This window comes from Pygocentrus nattereri, chromosome 4 (assembly GCF_015220715.1).
Source record: "Pygocentrus nattereri isolate fPygNat1 chromosome 4, fPygNat1.pri, whole genome shotgun sequence".
Lineage (NCBI taxonomy): Eukaryota > Metazoa > Chordata > Actinopteri > Characiformes > Serrasalmidae > Pygocentrus > Pygocentrus nattereri.
This window is the reverse complement of record NC_051214.1, coordinates 39,957,345-39,981,126: the sequence shown is the minus strand read 5'-3', so window position 1 is coordinate 39,981,126 and position 23,782 is coordinate 39,957,345. Positions and strand designations below refer to the sequence as shown.

Genomic DNA, 23,782 nt, shown 5'->3' with positions numbered 1-23,782 from the left:
ATTATCTAAGAAAAGCAAAATCAAATCAAGAGGTTGCAGGCTGAGTAGACATGGTTGAAGATTAAAACATTGAAAGGGTCAAGTGACACCAGCAAGCGGAGCTTTAGAGTATCCTGTACTGAATTCCAGCTGGCTGGTGCACTGTGGCTAAAAGAAACTTAAAAAATTATGACTTTAAAACTTCCAACAGACGCCAATAGGAAGCTGCTTCAGTACCTGCCCTTTGGATTCCATTATGTGTGTTTTAAATCAATGCATAATTTGTCAACAAAATTATTGCGTGGTAATTGTCTGCATGCTACAAATAAGCCAGACAGAGACTAGGTTAAAAACTGCTGGAGTTTTCTTTTGATTCTACATGTGTTAACCATTACCAAATAAAACAAACTGATAAATGATCCTTAGAGGCTCTCCAACCACTTTTGTTTGCCTGAATCACACTTGCTCTTTTTGTGAAAACCTGGACACAATCAGACTTTTGGGAAGTCACATATTGCACAAATCAACCATCTTACAGTTCCTGAATAACCATGAATCATTAGAACAGGTCCTGTGTAGTTCCCAGGGTAATCCATTCTCTTATAACCTGGGGATGGAAAGAATCACACAATACCTACAGCACTCCACGTTCTCTTCAGGATTGCTGCTGAGTTTTAAAACACTTCAAGCTTTGTTTCCTAGAAGTAGTTAGTTTTTTTACAATGCATCTTAGGGGGCCTAAGAAGGGAGAGGAAGGGCCTGGTGATTGCTGTGGGACAGCAGGCAACTCAACTGAGGCACAATGACACAAAGCATGAGCGAATGAGGCAAGAGCATTCCAGCGTCCACATACACACAGGACCAACAGGCTTAGACTTGCCCACTATTCAGACTTCAAGTGGAACTAAGGTCCAGAGTTATGACCTACAGTACACATCTACATCTGTGCATACTGATGAGTGTGGCCACTCTGCCCACTAAAAATGCCCAACAGCTTCACAGAGTATGTAAAATCAGAAGAAACGTCTGCTGGTATAAACAGCCTAACATCCACTAAGTGTTTTGTGGTGTATATTATCTTAGCAGGCTCTCTGCCGACCACACAGGCAGACAAAAACAAACAAATCTCTAGATAGCCTTGAAATAAAGCCTCCATCCGTTGCACCATCGTGGAAGAGTTGTTGTCCTCATGGCATTGCGCTCATGAAAAATGAATCCACATTAGAGCTTCAAGCAGTTCAGGGCGGAATTTTAGCTATATTTTCTCAGCTTCAGTTTCGCGATTGTCACATTTGCCAGAATTTGGTGATACTCAATGGAATCCGTCTTTCCATCTAACTGTGCGATGTTTCCCTTGCCACTGGCTGCCAAGCAAGCACATAGCATATCAGACTCGCCTCCATTTTTAACAACTGATAAGGCGTTTTCTTCATCAAATGCTGCACCTTTTTTTCTCAGAAAACACCTTTGGTGATGGTTAAAGAGCTCAGTCCACAGCACTTATTTCCAAAATAATTTTTCCACTTCAAAAATGAACAAAATATGTACATTTGGCCAGGAGTGCAGATAATATGAATATGCCTAAGAGAATGTAGGTGTGGATATCCATGTCTGAGGTGTAGCTATTGTAGGGCACACGGTAGGCCTAGGCTGCCATTTTAAAAGTCAAGCCTCTGCAGATTTAAATCACTTAAATAAATCACTTAAATAATAAAAAAAGCTCTCGATAGCAATGAAAACTTTACAAAAGTGCTGTTGTATTCTCATGAACTAAGTAAATAAAAGACATGCAAAGCTCTCTTGATCACTATGAATTTCACTCGACGCTTCTACCATGTGAACATTTAAACGGCTGCCTCGCTGCTGGTCATGCAAATGACATGGAAACAGTTTTTTTTACTGCCAGCATGTGAACACACTTCATTGCTTTTAACAACACAGCTGAGCTGTGCTAGTAAAACCTATAACCTAAAGTAAGTAAAACTTATAACTTATATAACCAATAAAACGTATTCAGATCTTTCAAAGAAGGTACACCTACATGAGCCATTCTAAAAGTCAACAAAGTAAGAGACGCAATTATGACCACCATCATCTTGGGAAAGTTGGCATACCGTCAGTGTTTTAACTGAGCCTTTGTTCATGACAGTAATCTCCTTTTCTATTTGTATTTTGCACTTCACTGGAAGTGAAACGCAGCTTAAGCTTCTAAGCTAGAGGAAAATTCCTGTCCTTGCTCAGATAGTGACTAAACTGCATGACAGCATCACTTACCTTTCCATTAAAGTACATTCAAAACTGACTCCAATTGCAGTGAAGTGCTTTCTCTTTACGAATATTGTTTCTGTATTCTAATCCAGTTCAATACACTGATCTGTAATACTCCTGTATGCTGGTGCACAATTCACTGCAAGTATGACAGAAATCAGTTTGTTTGTTACATTTAATTTTCTTGCTGTTTACATTTTTAAATGCACTGATTTGTACAGTTGCTCTTTCAATTGATGTTTGCATTTATTACATCTGCTGATGGTTTGTTCTACTTACTGATGTTTACTTTTATTTTACTTGGTTTTGACATTTTGCAATTTTGTAAAAGAAGTACTTTAAACATTTATTTTATTCTCTTTTTGGAAAGACTTCTGGTTTATATTTGCACAACATTAAATATGGGGCTCAAAATCGGTTACATTCCTCCATGCTGAAACGTGATACAAACAAAACCATGGTCTAGGAACTGAACCATGAAACTGAACCATGAAACTGAACTATGAAACTGAACTATGAAACTGAACCATGAAACTGAACCATGAAAGTGGTGAACCTTTACACATTTAGTTATGTATGCATGTTATATAACACTCAAAACAGGGATATGGTAGAATCAATTCTGCATCAGAAATACTCCAGCTCCAACTTTCTGAAAACCAACTTCCTTACTAACCAATGGGAAAGCTAACTGCCTTTTTTTAAAGAAACAAAAAAGCTGGCTCCTACCTCTCTGCCAAGTGACCTTCGCCGGATCAAGGTCAAGGCGGACAAAGGAACTGACCTCCTCTGGCGTGAGGGTGCTGGGGTCAGATTTGTTGATTCCAAGACGCTGGGAAGAAAGATGAAAGGAAGGAAAAAGACAGAGAGGAGATGGATAAGTAACAGCTCAGGACTGGAGCCCTTACTAGAACCCTGAGGGCTCTTCTTTAAAGCTAGACAGTAGACAAAACAATGTAATCAAATAATGTTCAGTTGGACGATTCAGTGAATGGACTCACATTAGTATACTGTATTTCTTTGACCACTATCTCTCTCTTCCTAAGAAACCAACAAAATCTCGACTGCTGCTGAATAAATAAACTCTTAAAAGTGTAATCACCCTTATGAGGCTAAATACTTCTACAGGGAGGAAGCAAGACAAATGCAATGTAAGCAGAACAATACAGCAGGAAATGTAGAGAACTGTAAAGGCCTCTTGACAGTAAAAGTCTAGAGTTGGGTTACGAGGGCACCTGTTGGAGACACATGTTACTACACTTGCTGTCAACTTCTCTAGAAAAAAAAAACAACATATAGAATTACCTCTGATTTGTAAGGTGGGACTTTCTCAAATATTTGTTTATTTAGTTTAGACTGCATTCAGATTTCATGCTTGGGTTATCAGCAAATAACATCCATAAAGTGTGTGTTCAAAACTCAAGGGAGCACAAATACGCCCAGTTTATAAATTATTAACCTGTAACAAAGGATCTGTTGTTTCAAGTCAAGTGAATAACGTAAGAAACAGGCGACCTCGAATGAATTTTCTTTCTAAAGCAAGCAAAAATTAATTATTAATTTGGTCTCAGCCTTAAAATAATTAAATCACGTGTGATGAAAGCCTGCAGCCCCTGCACTGGCCCCTAGACTTACATTAGTTTTTAATCTGACACTGAGGTCCATGAGATCAGCATAAAAGCAATGGGTTAACCTTTAAAGGTTTTATGGCTATTTACATGGAAAATTCATCTAGACTAAAAACCTCCAGTAGGAAACCGGTAGGATCGATGAATATACTGAGGAGTTTAAACACTTGCCATCAATGTTGATTATGGCTGTTATTGCTGCTAGGTTAGTTAACATTGTCATTAGCAGGAGCTGTCAAGAATGAGGCACGCTGATGTCTTAGAGAAGTCTGGAAGGAACCTGTGAACATACTTGCAGTCTGCCCAGTTGGATTGGAGAGAAGCGTCTCACTCCGTTAACAGATGGCACCAGCCTGTTATACAAAGCCTGAGAAGAGGACAACAAAGCTCAAGCTTTATAGCTACAAGCTATGGCAAGTGACAGATTTTAGAAAAGTCAACTTTTTGAAAAAATTAAAATCAAATTTAATACAGATAATGATGCAAATTTCCATGATACTATATCACCGTCTTATATCAGCATTGGTTTGGAGTTTTCTTTTAGATAGTATTTATTACAGTGCATACACTTCCGTCTAATCAAGCACCTTGTCTGACTGGGTGGCTTCATGCAGGATGCGGGCATCAACAGCTGCTGCTACCAGGTTGTTGGCTGCAGTAATGGCATGGATATCACCAGTGAGGTGTAGATTAAACTGAGAGAGAGAGAGAGAGAGAGAGAGAGAGAGAGAGAGAGAGAGAGAGAGAGAGAGAGAGAGAGAGAGAGAGAGAGAGAGATCAGATGAAGGCATACTTTTGTAATTACCCACATGTGTTCAGAGCAAGTTTCTTCTTTCTCTGAAAGTAGATGACCAGATAAGACTACAGATGGCACCAATCCGATACAAAGTATCAATATGGGGCTTATATTAGCAGAAAATAATGGATCAGACATCAGAGCAACAAAATGTAATATTTCTGATCCAGTTCTGTAATAAATCTATCCTGAAATAGCACTCTCACACTGTGTGGAGTGAGCTGTATAGTTCTTCCTGTGAAGTAGTAGCACATAATCAAAGTAGGCTGTCATGCTTATCTTGAGGTGCTTGTTAGTAAAACTAATAAATAGCTTGTTAGTTTTCAAAGATCAAACATTATTGCTGGATTATTCTTAATGAATCAAAATCAGTATTGGCATTAGAAAAGAACATGATATTGTGCCATCTCCAGACATTTCTCTTTCCACTGGAGCTTAGGCTAATGAACAATTGGCCTTCTGAAACTGCATGTCTAATGATCACCCACTTATAGGCCTGTCACAACTACATAATCACCTGACCGCAGTAACTCCACACAATGGACAAAAAAAAAGAACAATTAAGTTGTTAATCATGGTAATCAACTCAAATTTCATGACTGTAACAGGCCTAACCTCTTGCATTAATACTGTATTTACTTATTCACCAAACCATGAGGTACAGTGTGTGCATGTGCATCCTGGGTACTCAACACAAACACTAAAAAAGCTATTTATCTACACTATATTTTCAAAATGTGAACTTAAGAGACATCCCATTCTTAATGCATAGGGTTTAATATGATGTCGGTCCACCCTTTGCAGCTATAATAGCTTCAACTTTTTTTGCAAGGCTTTCAACAAGGTTTATGAAACGGTTTATGGGAATTTTTGACCATTCTTCCAGAAGTGCATTCGTGAGGTCAGACAAAGATGTTGGACGAGAAGGCCTGGCTCGCAGTCTCCGCTCTAATTCATCCAAAAGGTGTTCTGTCGGGTTGAGGTCAGGACTCTGTGCAGGCCAGTCAAGTTCTTCCACACCAAACTCGCTCATATGTCTTTATGGACCTTGCTTTGTGCACTGGTGTGCAGTCATTTTGGAACAGGAAGGGGCCAACCCCAAACTGTTGCCACAAAGTTGGGAGCATGAAATTGTCCAAAATCTCTTGGTCTGGTGAAGCATTAAGATTTCCTTTCACTGGAACTAAGGGGCCAAGCTCAACTCCTGAAAAAGCCCACACCATAATCCCCCCTCTACCAAAATTTACACTTGGCACAATGCAGTCAGACAAGTACCGTTTACCTGGCAACAGCCAAACCCAGACTTTGCCCATCAGATTGCCACATGGAGAAGTGTGATTCATCACTCCAGAGAACACATCTCCGCTGCTCTAGAGTCCAGTAGCTGCGCTTTACACCACTGCATTTGACGCTTTACATTGCACTTGGTGATGTAGGGCTTGGATGCAGCTGCTTGACTTCGGAAACCCATTCCATTCTTGAGCTAATCTGAAGGCCAAGCAATTGACTCTGCAGAAAGTTGGCGACCTGTGAGCCTCTGCATCTGCTGACCCCGACTCTGTCATTTTACGTGGCCTACCACTTTGTGGCTGAGTTGCTGTCATTCCCAATCGCTTCCACTTTGTTACAATACCACTGACAGTTGACTGTAGACTATTTAGTAGTGAGGAAATTTCACGACTAGACTTGTTGCACAGGTGGCATCCTATCACGGTACCACACTGGAATTTACTGAGCTCCTGAGAGTGACCCATTCTTTCACTGATGTTTGTAGAATCAGTCTGTGCATCCTGCTTTGAGCTGTGGAAGGTGCAGGGGATGTATAGAGAATTCCTTAATACATCCTGCATATAAGCCTCGATTTCTTACCTCTTCCATAGGGATGACTTGAGCATAGCCCCCACCTGCAGCCCCTCCTGCAGACGAAAAAAGAGAGAAATAAATAAATTACGTAAGTATGTATTTACAACGGTACACAATTTGTTGGCCATTAATAAGTACTCAAATATATCCAGACACCCTTCCTAATTGTAATTTCATTTACTTTAAGGTACACCCATTACAAAAGAAACACTGGATGAGCAGGTGTTTACAGACTTTTGGACATACAGTGCATCTTGAGGATATTCTTATGAATGCATGCATACCTTTGACTCCAAATGTGGGGCCTTGAGAGGGCTGTCTGAGGCAGGCAAAAGAGTTGAGTTTCAGGTGAGCGGAAAGTGCCTGGACCAGACCGATGGTCACTGTGCTTTTGCCTTCCCCAAGAGGTGTAGGAGTGATACTACAGCAGACAAACAAGACAGTAAGCTAAAGCAATCAACCACCTGCTGCTGTATGTTAGTGATTTCACAACAGTCAACATATCACAAACTAAAGCAACATTTTATTAGTATGCAATACAAAATTATAACATCATTAGAAATAAGTGAACCTTCACCAAGCAATAGTTTGCTACTGTTGCCAAGCAATGTAAAACAGGCAAAACTATAACAGCATTATACTTAATTTTGATACAGCATATGCATTATAATATGGAGTTCATCCTGAGGTTTAAAACGTCAAAACACACACACACACACACACACGCGCGCACACACGCGCGCACACACGCGCGCACACACACCATCAATACAGTACAATGACTTTTATTCAATGTTTCAAATATTGCAATTACTTGATTATGCTCCCTTTATAATGAAACATGGCAGTTTGCTGTTTAAGTACTTTCAAACCCATAACACACTCAAGTAAAGCTTATTGTAATGTTATAAATTGTATCACATATTAACAATGATAAATATCTACACACTGCTCACTCCTAAGTCAAAGATGTTTCTTTGAACAGCATTTTTTAACATGGTGGTACAATCATGTGTGTGTGTCTATATCGAGTATTTGACAAGAACTTTAAGCACAGCTCAACCAACCAAATGTTAGAATTAGAAGTGCTCATTTTAGAAGAATGGATAAACAACCAGGTATTGCTAAAGACAGCAAAGACTCGAGTAGCATCTATTAAGCTCACCTTAAACTGTAAGTTACCAACAATCATTTGATTTGCATTTTTGCCCTCTCACACCCTAACAGCCCTTTTTCACCCTCGTCAACACCAACCCCCACCTTCCCCCTGCCTGTAGACTGGAGTTTCTGGCAGTACGGCAAAGGCATCCTGCTGGCTGACAGTAATTGAGTGGAGGGAGTGGGCTTCAGAGCGTCTGTACGAAGAACAAAGCTATACTTTAAGAAGGAGGAAAGAGTGGGGGGCTGATAAAGGGGCTCCACACATTCTCCAACAACATGAAAGCGCCCACGGGGCCCTGGCCAGGCCGGTCTCAGCCATGCTTCACACACGCACACGCACACACACACACGCACACACACACACGCACGCACACACACGCACGCACACACACGCACGCACGCACGCACACACACGCACGCACGCACACACACGCACGCACACACACACACACGCACGCGCACACACACGCACGCACGCACACACACACGCACGCACGCGCACACACACACACACACGCACACAGATGAAAGAATGAAAGAGAGGCCTCAGAGAGGGCAGATAAGAGCCCTCAGAGTACCCACCACTCACTCTGTCGAGGAATTCCGAAAGCCCTCACAAACATACAGTGCCTGATGATCAGCATTCACCTGCAGCTCACTTCTCCAGCTTTGTCTAGAAGACTTTGTATGTATTGTAGAAAGTATTTGATTGACTACAGCTGCCTTTCATAGCTGATCCGTTTAATGCAATCCCAAACGCTTCCTTCAAGTTTTAGTTTGTTGCTCTCTCTTATGTTAATAGTATTTCAGATGCTCTGGATCGCCAACATGTTTTTTTATTGATGAATTTACCTTACTTAAAGCAACAGTTCAGTGAGAAATCTAATTTACAAATTTTCCCCAAATGTAGCCAGTCAGTTAGAACTAGTCTCATGTCCAAAGTGTGTGGTTTTAGGAAAATTCAACTTATGAATGTCTGCACCATACATCGTTAAGATGTAAATAGTGGTCAGAGTTAGAGTGGTCTAATGGGAAATGCTCTGTTCTAGTGGAACATTGTGGTAGGTGTCAGGAACCAGAAACCCAACAGGTTAAATATCTCCAAAAGCTACGAAACAGAAAGCTACTGCAGGAAATAGTTATGCAAATGCTGCCTGACAGTTTTTAGATATGCCTTTGACCTGAAAGTATATTTTAAATGGCATTCATGGTGGAAAGGTAAATACAAGTGTGGTAAGGCAAAATAGCTTCCCAAATATATTTTACAGTAATCAATTTGCATAACACATTTATTAAATTATGTAATTTAATTTGTAGACCTTGCACACTCTGTATCACTCTGTATTGTATCTATCACCACCACTGTGAATAAATCCAAGTTTCTCTATAATGAACCATTTCATATCAAACCCCTCTGAATCACATTAATTATTTATACCTCAGAGACTGAATTTTGCAGAAACGTTGAAAAATCAGTGGAACTCCCCCTTAAAATGTGTGATGATTCAGGCATGTAGTGTGTAGGATGCCAGTTGGTGGGGTATAAGCTTCCAATACTTGTTAGCTAACTGTTAGTCTTCTCCAGCACAAAAGTAAAAAAGCAAACTTCAGACACCAAAAATGACTGACTACATTTAGAATGAGGGACAAGTTGGGTGAACTGGAACACTGGCCACACTGTTGCTTTAACAGTGTTGCTAAAGAATCAATGACTGTGAAAATCAGAAATTACACCAAGGGCTTAAAAACAGTTCCAACAAATGAAGCAGTCTCACCCTGCCACCAGGACATATTTGCCCATGGGCTGGTGCTGTAGGCGTGTGAGCAGAGACAGGCGAACTTTAGCCTTGGTGCAGCCGTAAGCCTCCAGCTCCTCCGGCAGCAGGCCAATCTCCTCAGCAAGCTGCACTATGGGCTTTGGGGTCTGAGCTCTGGATATCTCTATATCACTGTGCATACAACAGACACCAATAGTACAGGGTGAACAACACAAAGAGAGAGGAAAAAGTGCTCTGTTCAGATTCACTCCACATCAGAGAAATAGTATACAGTACAATGTGTCTGCTATTTTATAACTTTACTGGCATTCTCAAAGTTAAAGATCTTAGTCGTTCAACCATTGTTCCCCAGTAGGTTCAATATACAGCAAATGCTATGTAGAGAATAGCAGGATGTCTGCAGGCATCAAGGTAAAATTAACATTTGTAAAGACTATGTTACTTCAACATAGGAGTAATAAGGAGTAGGAGTAAACTTCAACATAGTAAGATTATGTTACTTCAAAAGCAATTTAAGACCAAATATGTAATGCCAATTCACCAAATATAATAACACCCTTTAAAGTAACTTGCATTTATATTGATGTATTTCTGTGTACAATACAGTTTCAAAAAAGGTTGAGACACAGTGCAAAATGTAAATAAAAACAGAATGCAATGATGTGCATATCACCAAGTGGTTAACTGGCAATAGATCAATAACATGATTGGGTATAAAAAGATTATCCCAAAGAGGGTCTTTCAGTAGTAAAGATATGGAGGGGTTCACCACTCTGTGAAACACTGTGTGGACAAATAGCAAAACAATTCAAAAACAACGTTTCTCAACGTAAAATAGGAAAGAAGGTTTGACAGGTTGAGTGGCAGTAAGACAGCCATCGTCAAGAAAGCAAAATAAAACAAAAGAGGCTTTCGTGGCCAAACAGCAACGTCAGTGGACTACTGAAGATTGGAAGAAGGTCTTATGGACCAATGAATCAAAATGTGAAATTTTCGGTTCACCATGCAGGTTTTTTTCTTTTAAAGCATCAAATAGGCAAAAAGATGGCTTCTCTCCAACTGTCACAGTCTGTGGCTCTTTTGCTGGATCCAGAGTTGGCGATTCACAAAAAGTGACTAGCACCCTGAACCAAATAGGCCACCACATCATTTGGCTACTTCAAAAATTAGGTATTATATATATATATATATATATATATATATATATATATATATATATATATATATATCATTCAATATCATGTATATTAATATGTATTTTGCACATGTATATTAATATGTATTTTGCACATGTATATTAATATGTATTTTGCATATATATATATATATATATATATATATATATATATATATATATATATATGTGCAAAATACATATTAATATACATGATATTGAATGATAATGAATTACCGTGAAAGTACAATTAACTTAATTGATTTAAATGTTTCCCCCCCATTATGTAATTTTTTTTTTATTCAGGAAAAAAAGTCTGGTCTCCATCTTGTCTCAGGCTCACCATCTAGCGGTCTCGACTACAACACACAACAGTCTATATCCTAAAATCTATGACCACGTTGATTCAAATTAAAGACTTTAAACTTAAACCCTTTAATTTGATTTCCTTAAGTACGTATAGACCATTTGGAACACACAATGTTTCCATGGCTTTATGCCACAATCGGTATGGAGGTATAGAATGACAGCTTTATCAATGACAACATGTAACGCAGCGTATGGGAGGGTTTCATAATTTTACCTGGGCACAGGTGATAGTGGCTGGAGCTTAAGTGGGCGAAGCGTCCATGGCTGATACTGCTGATTTTCCACCCAGCTCATGCTGCTCCTCACCACGTTCTGTTAGAGCACATTAACACACATACATATTTTAAACACTGCAGGTACTGATGACAGTTATGGAGAGCAAATTATTTTAACATACCAGTGATCTTAAATAAAGCCGTAATCAGGTTAAAACTGCAATGGATATCAATTACACAGCCTATGTCAAACACATGTGTTTGTGTGCCCTGACACAAAGTTTGTTTCAGTAATCAAAAATTGTGTTGTGAATGAATGCATCATTTTTCTAGAACACATTGTACTGTTAGCGTTTTTTTCTCTACTGTTTGTAATGACTTGTTATGGAAACATTAAAACTAGTGCAGCCATGCTTTGAATTTAACTGGATTCAGCAATGTCAGCTGAAAATAGAAGGGTCACCTGACCTGCATCCTTAAGGCTGCGCTTATCGAGTCAATCTCTGCCCAGCTTTCAGCATCCATCCTCCTCTCCTCACTGGCTGAAGACTCTGGGAGACAGTATATACAATATTAATTCACTCCTTAAATGAATAACATGTATTGCATATTGACAGCCTGACATTCCAGAGAGGAAAGATGCCAAACCAGAAAGCACATTTAATGCACACAGACACCATAAAAAGACCACACCTGGCATTAAGGCTGAGCGACAGTTAACGAGGGTCACCCCTGGTTTGAACCAGCTAGGTAGGAGCTCCACACTTCCAGTCCCCGTTACCACAACCACATCTGCTCGCCTGATCTGTGAAAAGAAACGAAAAAAGAAGAAGAAAGGACAAAAGGGTGTTTACATGAATGTGAAATACTACAGTAACAATTCCAGAGACATTGTTTTAATACAGGTTTTGGCTAAAACATACTTGTTAATTCATTTATGAGAGGTGGATTAAGAGCACTGTAATGCAAAATAGTAACCAAAGAACATTTTTCAGGTTTATCCTAATTTTACCATCATCAGTTTCACACAAAACTCAGACATGAAGATCCACAGGTGAATTCAGGTAGTAAATAAAATTTCTCTCTTTGTGTAATAGACATTGCAACCCTGGTATATAGCATCACTGAAAAGAATCAGTCAGTAAGAGTCCGTAAGTTTCTCTACAATGAACCATTTCACGTCAAAACACTCTGAACAACTGTTTACATCTCACCCACTGAATTATATAGAAATTTTGCAAAAATGGTGCAATTATCCTATATTTTCTTCACTCACTCACTTACCGACCAAATGTGCATCCTGTGTTTGAACAAGGAAGAAATGATCAGATTATTAAAACAGATGATTTTTATGTATAATTAAAGCCAAGTTAAATGTTGGCCTAAGACATTATGAACATTAGTGAGAGTTTAATAAGAGACAAGTGAACACATTATCTAGATGCAGTTATGCTTCCCCCTGCTGGCATAAACACACATTCACACTGCACAGGCATCTTTAAGTTTGAGACAATGAATGCAGAAAATCTTATAAAATTATAAGATTTTGACATATATATACCAATATCTATCTATCTATCTATCTATCTATCTATCTATCTATCTATCTATCTATCTATCTAGTTATTGGTATATATATTGGATATTATATCAATTTCCATTTACAGTAAATAATCTCAACCAGAGAGAATTCAGACTGATACTATTCAATAACATTAAAGATTCAAATTCAGATCTGTTTCTTTTTCACTTGCATATTCCATAAAGAACTGAGTCCTCCATTATATTCTATAGATTCCATTAGATTCTCATGATTGTCCTCTAAAGAAGCACATAATGAAGTGAAGCCTAGCCACTAAACGGATTTGATGAGAAATGATGATAGAGCAGGATCACATGGAGGTTTGGCAATGCTGCACATTTAGTGGTTTGGCAATGCTGAAATATATAGTTGCTGTTCATCTTAGCTAATGTCTTTAAAGCTTAAAGAAACCACAAGTCTGCAACTACCCATCCAGAATACCGTACCAGTTTCTGCAGACTGTCCGAGCTCCAAAGGCTAGTCTGGACTTCCATTCCGTCACTCTGCAGAAGGACCTGGAGAATCACCTTCAGGGGCCCTTCTAGACCAACCAGCACTGCCGTCTTTCCAGCCAGAGGAGCATCTGAACATAAAGGTGACACATCTTAATCCACCAAAGATGCTATGGATGTTTGGATGAATCTGGCATTCATGATCCAACAAATACATTTTAGTCATTTGCAAGTCATTTGATATTACAGGACAATCTTTAAAGAGGAATTTTACTTATAAATATACAAAGTTATTCAGAGTGGTTTGATGTGAAATTTCTACAGAACATACCAAGCAGACCCAGCATCAGGAGGTCATTTAGTGGGGTGGTGACCACTATTCAATGTTTTCGTGAACACACACTTTTTTTATTATTATTATTCGTGCTTCTGTAGTTGCAGATGACACAAAGGACAAATTAACAGATTTTCTAAATGAGGAGACTTCAGATGATTTGTTGGAAATGTGGTTCTACTGTTCACATGTTTTATCATGATATATTTTTGCCATATCGCACACCTCTGGGGGTGTATTTGCATTGTACACATCAGACCTCCTGCTTCATATCACTACCAGTGTAAATCCAAAAACCCAAGTTTCATCTCAAATGACTCTGGATGACTTTGGTTACATCTCAATGATTCAATTATGCATGCATTTTGGAAAAAAACCCACTAAAACTAGGATTCACAAATGTGTTTTAATACACTTGTTATTTTTTATGGCAACTGCAACATGTACTAGCAGTATAAAGACAATATGAAATTTTATCCATATGATCCTTATTATGCAGCTGAAAATCTGGCAGGTAAAAGGTGAATTATCCGTCTCTGCTATGGATTATGGACCTGTTCAAATTTAAATTCAAACCGTAATATGCTCCTTCTCTTGCTTATATGCTACCAAAATGTGAACCTGATAAAAACTTTCCACAGTGGGTCTGTTGCACAGGACAGTCAACAGAATCAATGCAATAGAGCAAAAGATAGATCTAAAGACCCAAATATATTAAAGTGGCAGACTGAAATTAATGACATTAATGAAATTAATGTGTACAGAACACACCACACACATACACACACACTCACCATGTCTGGCCAGCAGCTCCAGCACAGCTCCTGCAACAGGTGAGGGAAGCCCTTCAGAAAGAGCTCCTGAAACCAGACGTCCAACATTCAGATCTGAAACCCTACAAATACATACATATGCGTTAATATCGGTGCTGAGGTTGTATCTTTATGCAAAAATACACTGCCATTCAAAAGTTTGCCAAATGAATCATTTTCATTATCTTTTTCAATAATAATTTATGAGACACGGGCTGAAATATAAATGGCAAACAGAATTTTGGGATGTTTTATTCAATATGTTAATCTGAGAGATTAACAATAAATTAGTTGATGTAACTAACTAATGATAGTTAGGCAATGATAATTAACATTCTGGATATTAAATTCATTATAACTTAATTCACCATGTTACTCCTTTCTGAATTATTATATAATCACCTGCAGCTCTGCTCATCATTCTAGACAAATTTCTAGTAGTAGCAGTGGCATCATATCAGGATTATTCTATAAAGGCCTCTGCAACTAAACTATTTCTGTATTACTGAAAACAATGATTCCAAACTTCTGCACAGTAGTGTATGTAAGCTCAGCACAAATATTAGCCATTAGCAAACACAGCTTTACACACAAATCCACACACACACACACACACACACACACACACACACACACACACACACACACACACACACACACACAATAAGTACCCATCCACATCCTTCTCAGGCTTGATGGTGTTCAGTATTCTCCTGGAGAGCAATGAGGGGGGAAGACACAGGAACACACCATGAACGTTTGCATCCTCATTCAGCCTCAACACCTCCTCCAAAACCTACAGATGAACATGCACAGGAGGAACACAGAAATTCATCAGAAAGGTTGTTTAAAAGAAATGATCTTTTCTGAAAACTTGAGTGAAAATAAGTCAACACCTCTGTTAACCTTTGCTAACGCATCCTCTACAGGGAGCAAACTTACATACAGGCCTCATTATATGTTTACATATTTTTCAATGTATTAAATTCAGCAGATAAGCAGTAATTGAAAACGTGCATCTCTGTACGTGTATGTGTTCACTTCTATTCATTTAAAAACAAAGTTTTATAGCGCCCAAAATTTTAAAATTAGCTACTTTTACTGAATCAATTCACTTCAGCTAACAGTGGGACACACTCGCTACGACACCACAGAACAAAATACACAGCTAACAGCATTACATTAGACAGTGTGAGCGAGTACTGTTTCAGAATACATTTAGATCAGATTGGTTCTTTTTCCTCCGAAAACTAAACTATCTCAAACATTTTCTATGTAAAAGTCAGACATAACTGTGCGTTAAATAGTAACTGACCTCTTCCTCTGTGCACTGTCGTGGGAGACATATCTGCATCACGTTCAGGCCTACCTATAAGGGCAGAACATTACTCAATTACACAGGACCAAAAAGCAAAACACAGAAAACATAATGCATCTCCACACGTTCTTGACTTTATTGTGCGTTAAGGTCATATATTTTGCTTTTAGTTATTATTTCTACTGGCCCATCTGTAATGAAAGTTTTATACAATCATACTGTATTAGGGATACACCAATATAGGAATTGTTGACCAAAGCGATCTCAGATTTTTCAACTTGCATTACAGCATTACAGAGAAATTAACACTTACGGAGGGTTACAAATGCAGTAAAATGAATATGTTTGCGCTGTCAGCATCACCTAAATATTCTACTCTTCCAGAGCACAAAAATGTCAAATTTTTGTTGATTAAAAGATTTGTTAGTCATATATAAATATCTGTTTGATGCCAATGTTTAAAGCAATTCTCTTCCAATAACAACAGGATTCTGAAAAAAAAAAAAGAGTTTAGAAGTTTTGTGACTATGATGACAAAAAAGATGCTACTTACTATTAGGAAGCAAAGTGTCAGAGTAAAGAAACACAAACCTTCCCAGCCATCTTCTTATTCATCTCCAGCAGACGGTCATCTTCACCAGCCTGTCACACACACAAAATACATCAGAACAGTTATTAGAATCCACATGATCACATTATGTGGGTCAACTGCTATGTAGATACCACACCCCCCCCCCCCCTTACCCATCATAGCATACCTGTAAAATGGCCAGTGTGGGTTTGATAGCTGGATGGGCTTTGACCACAGAAGCGAGCTCCGCTCTGCTCCTCTGGATGATCTCCCTGTCAGAGAGAGACACAGAAACACATATGGGAAAAAAGCTTGTACTGGATCTGGTGAATGCATCAAATTAGAATTCTGTACAGTAAACACTGCCCCCCACATCACCAACTATTTCCCCTTATTTTAGGTGTGGTAACTCCAAAGACACCGTTAATACACAAAACTGTAGTTAAAATTTAAACATGCTATGAAACTTATTTAAACTTTCTATGATTTTGTTCTTTTACTAGCCCTGCGATGGACTGGCAGCCTGTCCAGGGTGTATCCTGACTTCCGCCCAATGACAGCTGGGATAGGCTACAACACCCCTCCCTGCGACCCTGAAGGAGAAGCAGCTTAGAAAGTGTGTGTGTGTGTGTGTGGTTTTTAACTAAACCAGGCAACTAGTTACCAAAAAAAAATTCAAAATTCTTTTAGAAAATTAATAGTTCTGGTCCTAAAATCTGATTGGCTGAGGTGTGTCAAAGTACACATACAAGTACAAAAACACCATACACACACACCTATTATCACATTAAAACAACTAAACTCTGTATCACTGTACCACAGCACACAAATCCTTTTACCATTAATGAAATTATTTTTTAATCTACTCATGCGGACCATCAAAACGTACTGAATAAGTAAGAACCCGTTCAAATTAAGGAGCTTACAACTTCTTTTCATAACCAGAGCTAGGCTGGTCAGCTAGCTAACGGGTTAAAAGACAGCCAACAGCTTAAACAACTCCAACATTAATATCACAGGCTTTGATTAAAGTATTTACTATAATTCACTGTACAACAGTAGTATAAAAGCCTAGAAAATGTCACTTAAAAGAATGGCTGAATCCAAAATGGCTTATTCCCCTTATATAGTGTGAGAACTATGAAAGAAATACTAGCCCCTACAGCCAAATAGTGCGCTGTGTCTTGAGTATGGATGTGGCTCAACCCCACATAACTATTTGTTAACTAGGTGAAGGTGGGCATTTCAATTCCTGTATAGTGCACTATGTAGAGGAGCAGGGAGCCTTTTAAGATTCAGCCCCAACGTGAGAAGAGAGGAGCTAAATTAGACTCATGCTGATAATTTGGTGAACAAAAAGTACTTTTTAAGCAAAAGTTTGTGCATTAAACAATGCTGTGTTATCATATGTTCATTGTTATGCGACAAAAAGTTAAAAAGTTGACTCTGGTACACAGAATTGGGCCGAATGTTCTTCTCCTCATTCAGCAGCACATGACTGCTTGGCACCGATACCATACTCCAAAGAAACTACATTTCTTGGCAGAATACTTATGTTGATTATAATTAAGAAAAAAGGAGAAAAGAAAGGAGTTTTTAAGGACACCCTTTCGCATGATTAAATTGCAGGAGAGTTCTGTAGAGTTCTGTAGAGTTCAGATTCACCTGGCTGTAATATTCAGATGCCCCTGAAAGCCTTCATTGACCAGAACGGTTGCAATAGATTAGAATTAGAGCTAAACTCTGCAGGGTAGTAGATCTCCAGGACCAGGGTTGGCACCACTAATCTTTATTACATGAACCTTTATTACTATTCTGAAACCAACATGGCTCAAGTCTTTCATCAGAGCCACAGAAGGAGAAAAAGCACAAAATAGGTGTGAGAACCACCACACTATCGCCATCTAGAGGAAAAATGCTGCTGTAATTTTAAGTTTAAGTTTATTTCATCATTGTGCAAAACAAATACAGGCCTAGGGTTCCATCTTTACTTAACAGAAGAACACGCAGTGGTTGACCGCTTGCTTAATTAGATACTACACTTAAAGCCTACATTTCAAATAAGACATCATTGATTCAATGTGGGGACTGAGCTGCAGAGTGCTACAGAGAATGTTACTGAGTCGTGAAATGTGACTACAGCTGTGGTTTTGGAGGCTAGAAAACTGAATTGCATGGAACATAAAGACAGATCTACACAAATTATCGAGAGACTGTAAATAACAAATGCATAGTATCCGCACAAGAACAAGCGGCTGATTGTATGTCAGTCTATTTTGCCATTATTTTACTTTTCAATAGCTTGATTTTAACTCCTGCCACTTGTTAGACAGTTTATTTCTGCTAATGTTATGCTCAAACAAATGATGCTCATTGGTTGTTTTTAATGTGACCCTATGTTTTGCTGGTGTATTTTGCCTACTAAACATTTCTATACTTGTTGTGTATCAAGAAAATGTATTAATACAAAACAGTTTTATATTTTTGACATAGCTTTGGATCTTTACAAATCTTTATGCATCCAATATTTTAAGAGAACTGGGGGTGTATAATTTAATTCCCAGATTATCTCAGTTACAGGTCTTAAAAAGATGAGTCAGTGTGTTTGTTTAAGCATTTTCAAGCCTCTCCTCGAGGAAGCCCAGTATTATATGTAGTTAAAAAGCAACTCCTGGTTTGACCAATCAGTGCTTCAGTAAATTGTGCTCATGATGGAACTGATGATATTAACAAGTCTCTGTGGTGGCTGTGAAGGTGTCAAGAAAAAATATGGACTCAAGAAATTGTTACTTTTTATTGTTTTTATGTTTATATGAATTATGAATGTGACTATTCTAAAAAAATTTGCTTAGATGCCTAAAATGTTCGCACAGTACTGTACAAGTTCTTTAGATTGGATAAAAAAAGAACAATGATATAAATAGTAAGTTTCCTTCTTGGCAATGTGCTTTAACATTTGAGAGAGGAAAAATAACAAACAAACAAACAAAAAAAACTGTCCAATCAAAACAGCCTGCCAGGTTTGTAAGATATTCTGATGGCACAGAATATAGGTAAATCAAGAAAATGATCTCAGTTACCTTAATAATGCTATTAAACTTATTAGTAGGAACAGACTGAAATGTATGGGAACTCTGGGCCAATGACAATGCATAAACATTCATAAACATTCTTGTCAGGAAAGGTGGGTTGCAAAGTCCATGCCCTGGGGTTTTGATCAATAAGTACTTGCAGATATGCACACAAGTGAGCAGACAAGAGTTGAAAGCGTATAATTAGTAGGTTGGAGAGATGAGCAAGCCGTTACACAACAAGACAATCTGTAGACAGAGAGACCACTGTGATGTACGGTGCAGGTTTGGTCACTTCATAAACACTTAGCCTTCCCATGCTCATCTGCTTGCACACCAGGCAATATCAAATGCTTTTAAGCAAGTGTCATTATCAAGGACATTTAGTGACGGGACAGATTTAATGACTCTGGAGCTCTGGGCAAAAGACAAGAGTGGGACCCCCTGGATGCACATTGTTAAATTAGCTGAGACACCAGACTGCAAAAAATTATATCTTGGCAAGCGATATTATCTTAAATCTACTTGACATATCTAATGTTCTCTTTTATGAGAATTGGATTGTTGTAAGAATATTATAAGATTATTTAACTTTTTTTCCTGTAAATTTTGTGCTTACGTTAGGAAAAAATTCTCAATGCGCTGGCAGATATTTTGGTTTAAGAAATATGCTTAAACAAGCAAAATTAGGCTGATAGTATAGTGAGACAATGTAGTACAAAGTATCATAGAAATAATGCAATGAGGAAATGATCAGTAGTGTGATACCAATACATTGAGAGAAGTAACTTGTAATAGATCACTGTTTTGGGAGCAAGTACCCCAACACTGGAGCTATCTACACTAACATCAACTGTAGGCTAAGCCTGAGCACTCTGACTGAAAGAAAAAAGTTAGCTTTAGGAGTGAGATGACAAACATTTTGCTTTCCTACATCTTTTGGCATTTCTCTGCTGCACTATGATTTTCCTCTCAACACCTAGAAGAATCACACTGAAGAACGCCCTGTCCATAAAGCTGATTATTGCTTAATTGCCTTGTTCATACAAGTCTGTCCTTAGGCAGCCGTGTCATCAAATAGCAACATGGACACATGACCAGGGTTCGGCAATGTGTGGATCTGTTACTGCCCTGTTGCAGCTCCACAGCAAAATTAGATTTGCAAGTAAAAATAAAATAACCCTTCTTTTGCAGTAAAATAAATCTCTGCTGTTCATTATAACAATAAATGGTCTTAAACACTGAAGTCAATATATATATAACTACAAATTCACCCTTTAGCTCTGAAGACTGGCGGGCAGACTGATGGTCACCATAGCAATGCAAACAACAGTCTTGCCCAGCTAGTAGCTAACAAAACAGCAAAGCAAGAGATTTAAGAAGAACATTGATCATTTGGACAAAAATTGACTTATTTGCATTCACAAGCAACCAGCTGGTTTCCTGATGCATCTAATCTGCAATGCAAAACTGTCAGATAACAAAAAGCCATGAAGCTGAAGTCATCTTCTCATTCATCAGCCTCTTGTTCTAATTTTCCTGTTCCACCTTAAGTGGTGCAGTCATTACACTTTGGTTCAACAGGCATCATTTAAGGTGGAACAAGAAAATTAGAACAAGAAGCTAGGGAATGAGAGACTGACTCCAGCCTTGTTAAAAATGTTGAGAAACATTTTACAAGAAACTATTCAGCTTTTTTGGAAAAGCTTTCTGTCGGAGATGTGAGAAAAGCGGCTACAGATGACCTAAACCTTAAAGCAGAGCATAGTAAGCCTGCGTTTTTGTTTACCTTATATTTTCTTAGTCTATACTAGAAACATTAGCTCATACAAAGACATATTTGCTGCCAAGATGGTAAAATGGACATAAGGTGTTGTGTCTTCCACCCCTGGACGAGTCCTTTCTAACTATGGCTGAAAGGTGAGGCTTAATTGAAGGCTACAAACACAAATAATGGCTATTTTGAAAATGGTTAGTTGTTTGGCATCCACATTGTTTGTGGTAAATTGTTTAGTATCAATATGTACAGCATTTCGTGTATTTTCAAGGGGTCCTTGGCTTAAGGGGACCCTGGGCGGGTGCCTACCTTTGCCTAAACCACTCTTTAGTGATAGTCGTACCGTACATGTAATGTTAAACTGAATCAGTACCATCCAGCTTAATCATGAGCTGGTGGGCGATAAGGCACGGGGGGACACTCAGATCTGCAATTCTGAAGACTTTCAGGAGTCTACAACACTGCTGCAGACGGCCAAACCTCTCAGAGTGAAAAACGCAGATCTGGGATCAGCTCCGCTGTTCATTTATTGAGGAATCAGCTTTATGCAAATATAAGCAAATCATTGCAATTCCATTGGACGATCGCGATTTACACAATTCCTCATTATTCTTGCTTTCGTTTTCGACAAAAACTCGATTCTCTGTAAAAACTAACCACTTCCATCTTATTTTTGGAGTATATATTGGACACGTTCGGTCTGGCTTTATCGCAGTAGGTAAAACTGTTCTAGAGAACACGCTCAGAGCTAACTATCCATCGGCTGTGATAAACGCGTCTACGTACGCCGGCAGGCTGTGCTGCTGCTGGTGATGTGAGGGCGGCTGAGAGTTACATCAGCCCGGGCATCTCCACCCAAACACCGGCAACACGTGGAGCAATCAACCCCGTTAGCCTTTAGCGTGTTAGCTAGTTGCGAAAATAATGCCAAAACATTGTTTGTGGCCACAAACTCGCGTCGCGTTTGTTTACCTCTGGAAGGTTAACATGGTCAAAACGGACCACCTTAAAGTCTTTCTCCGTTCTTACCTAGTGGCGTTTTCATGTGCAGCGCTGAGGGTTTTCTGGAGGCTGAGGGACTGAACGGAGCTCCCACTGCCGGCGCCGCCGCCGCCGCCGCCGGAGGTGAAGTGAGTTTCTCTAACCGGCAAACAGACACTCATCTCTCCACGGGTCGTGGGACTTCTCCGCGGGCCGAACAGCTTCACCTGTCTGGCTCCACACCGGTGGGTCCGGCAGGCGTGGCGGAAAGCAGCAGAAAGCTTCATGATGTGAGGTCCAGCGACGGCGGAGGTCAGAGACTTTCTGGGTCGTGGTGTGAACGATTGCCTCGCTCCGTCAGTCCCACACAAAACCTCAACATGCCGAGACACGCTGATTCGCGAATGAATCGGTATTTTGAGTGACTCTTCAATCGAGCGAATCGATTCACACGCTCGAATGGAAGATTTAAAAGACAATATGAAGCACTTCTTACAAAAATGAAAAAGTTTTTATGAGGAAAAAAACATAAAGGAAATGCATTATATTATAAATACACAAAAACAAGCTTTAATATTATGATATTTTTATTATATTTATAAAAAAACTAGAAGCTTATTGTTGATAAACCAACCTGCTTTACGTCATACATGTTATGCTGTTCAGTCTGAGTGCAAGCAGAGACTCAATTCCATTATGTGGCATAACTTTTTTTAAGATGGAAAACTGCACTAGGTAAAGGTAGGTAGCCGTCTAGGGCCTCTATGAGCATACTGCCCCATGAAAATACAAATTAAATATAAGTGATACTTATTTAATCCCACAACCGGGGAAATTCCACCTCCACATTTAATCCATCCGTGAAGTGAGACAACACATACATGCTAGTGAATACACACACACACACTAGGGGGCAGTGAGCACACTTGCCTGGAGCGGTGGGCAGCCCTATCCACAGTGCCTGGGGAGCAGTTGGGGATTAGGTGTCTTGCTCAAGGATACCTCAGTCATGGACTGTTGGTGATCGAACCAGCAACCTTCCGGTCACAGGGCCATTTCCCTAACTTCCAGCCCACAACTGCCCCTGCTGTACATGTTGATGTTAAATAACCTATGCCAAAATACATAAACACTATAAAACATCTGTCATTTCTGATTTATGAGGGCATGTTTTTTTGAGTGTTCAGAGGGAAATAAAAAGGTTATCCAAGTGCAATAGAGAAACACAAGAAGAGTGAGGAAAGCAAAGTGTTTGTGACTTCATTCCCAAAGCAAACTCCATGTTTTCAGATAGAAAAGAGTGCTGCACAGGCTCAGCAGACTGCAATAGAAGTGCTAATGGTAGTGTTGATAGCTTTAGTGTTGGGTAGTTATTCAAACAAAAAAAGGTAATCCATCACAAATGACTAATTACCTATCTCAAACTCTCAAAATGGGATTACGTTACCTTTTGCTTCTTGCAGAGTTATCTCACTATTCATTCATTCGTTTGCACATTACTCTGCATGTAAATGTCTCACTATATAGCATATCCCCTAAAACAAAGCAAAATGTAATACCAGTAGAGTGAGATAATTTCACTAAATAACATTCAAACGAACAAAACTATGACTAGCAGTAGTTAAATAATCTTAGAATATTCTTACAAGTGTC

At 39.0% G+C, this 23,782-nt stretch overlaps 1 protein-coding gene across 2 annotated transcripts in view; it reads right to left on the bottom strand.

Moving 5' to 3' along the window:
- Positions 1-22,628, bottom strand: part of mthfd1l (methylenetetrahydrofolate dehydrogenase (NADP+ dependent) 1 like) — a 57,596-nt gene extending 34,968 nt beyond the window's left edge. The window contains exons 1-16 of one of the 2 annotated variants that reach the window (XM_017692479.2): positions 22,178-22,628; positions 16,488-16,572; positions 16,321-16,371; positions 15,727-15,780; positions 15,083-15,207; positions 14,394-14,494; positions 13,260-13,396; positions 11,925-12,036; positions 11,700-11,782; positions 11,231-11,328; positions 9,471-9,644; positions 6,819-6,955; positions 6,541-6,587; positions 4,463-4,570; positions 4,168-4,242; positions 2,977-3,079 (exon numbers count right to left, since the gene is read on the bottom strand). In XM_017692479.2, the coding sequence (XP_017547968.1) occupies positions 2,977-3,079; positions 4,168-4,242; positions 4,463-4,570; positions 6,541-6,587; positions 6,819-6,955; positions 9,471-9,644; positions 11,231-11,328; positions 11,700-11,782; positions 11,925-12,036; positions 13,260-13,396; positions 14,394-14,494; positions 15,083-15,207; positions 15,727-15,780; positions 16,321-16,371; positions 16,488-16,572; positions 22,178-22,416 (1,729 nt within the window). In that variant the 5' untranslated portion in view covers positions 22,417-22,628. Of the gene's footprint in view, positions 1-2,976; positions 3,080-3,248; positions 3,385-4,167; positions 4,243-4,462; positions 4,571-6,540; positions 6,588-6,818; positions 6,956-9,470; positions 9,645-11,230; positions 11,329-11,699; positions 11,783-11,924; positions 12,037-13,259; positions 13,397-14,393; positions 14,495-15,082; positions 15,208-15,726; positions 15,781-16,320; positions 16,372-16,487; positions 16,573-22,177 lie in introns of those variants that run through there. The other variant, XM_037537636.1, reaches the window with a different exon arrangement.
- Between the last annotated feature and the right edge of the window lie 1,154 nt (positions 22,629-23,782).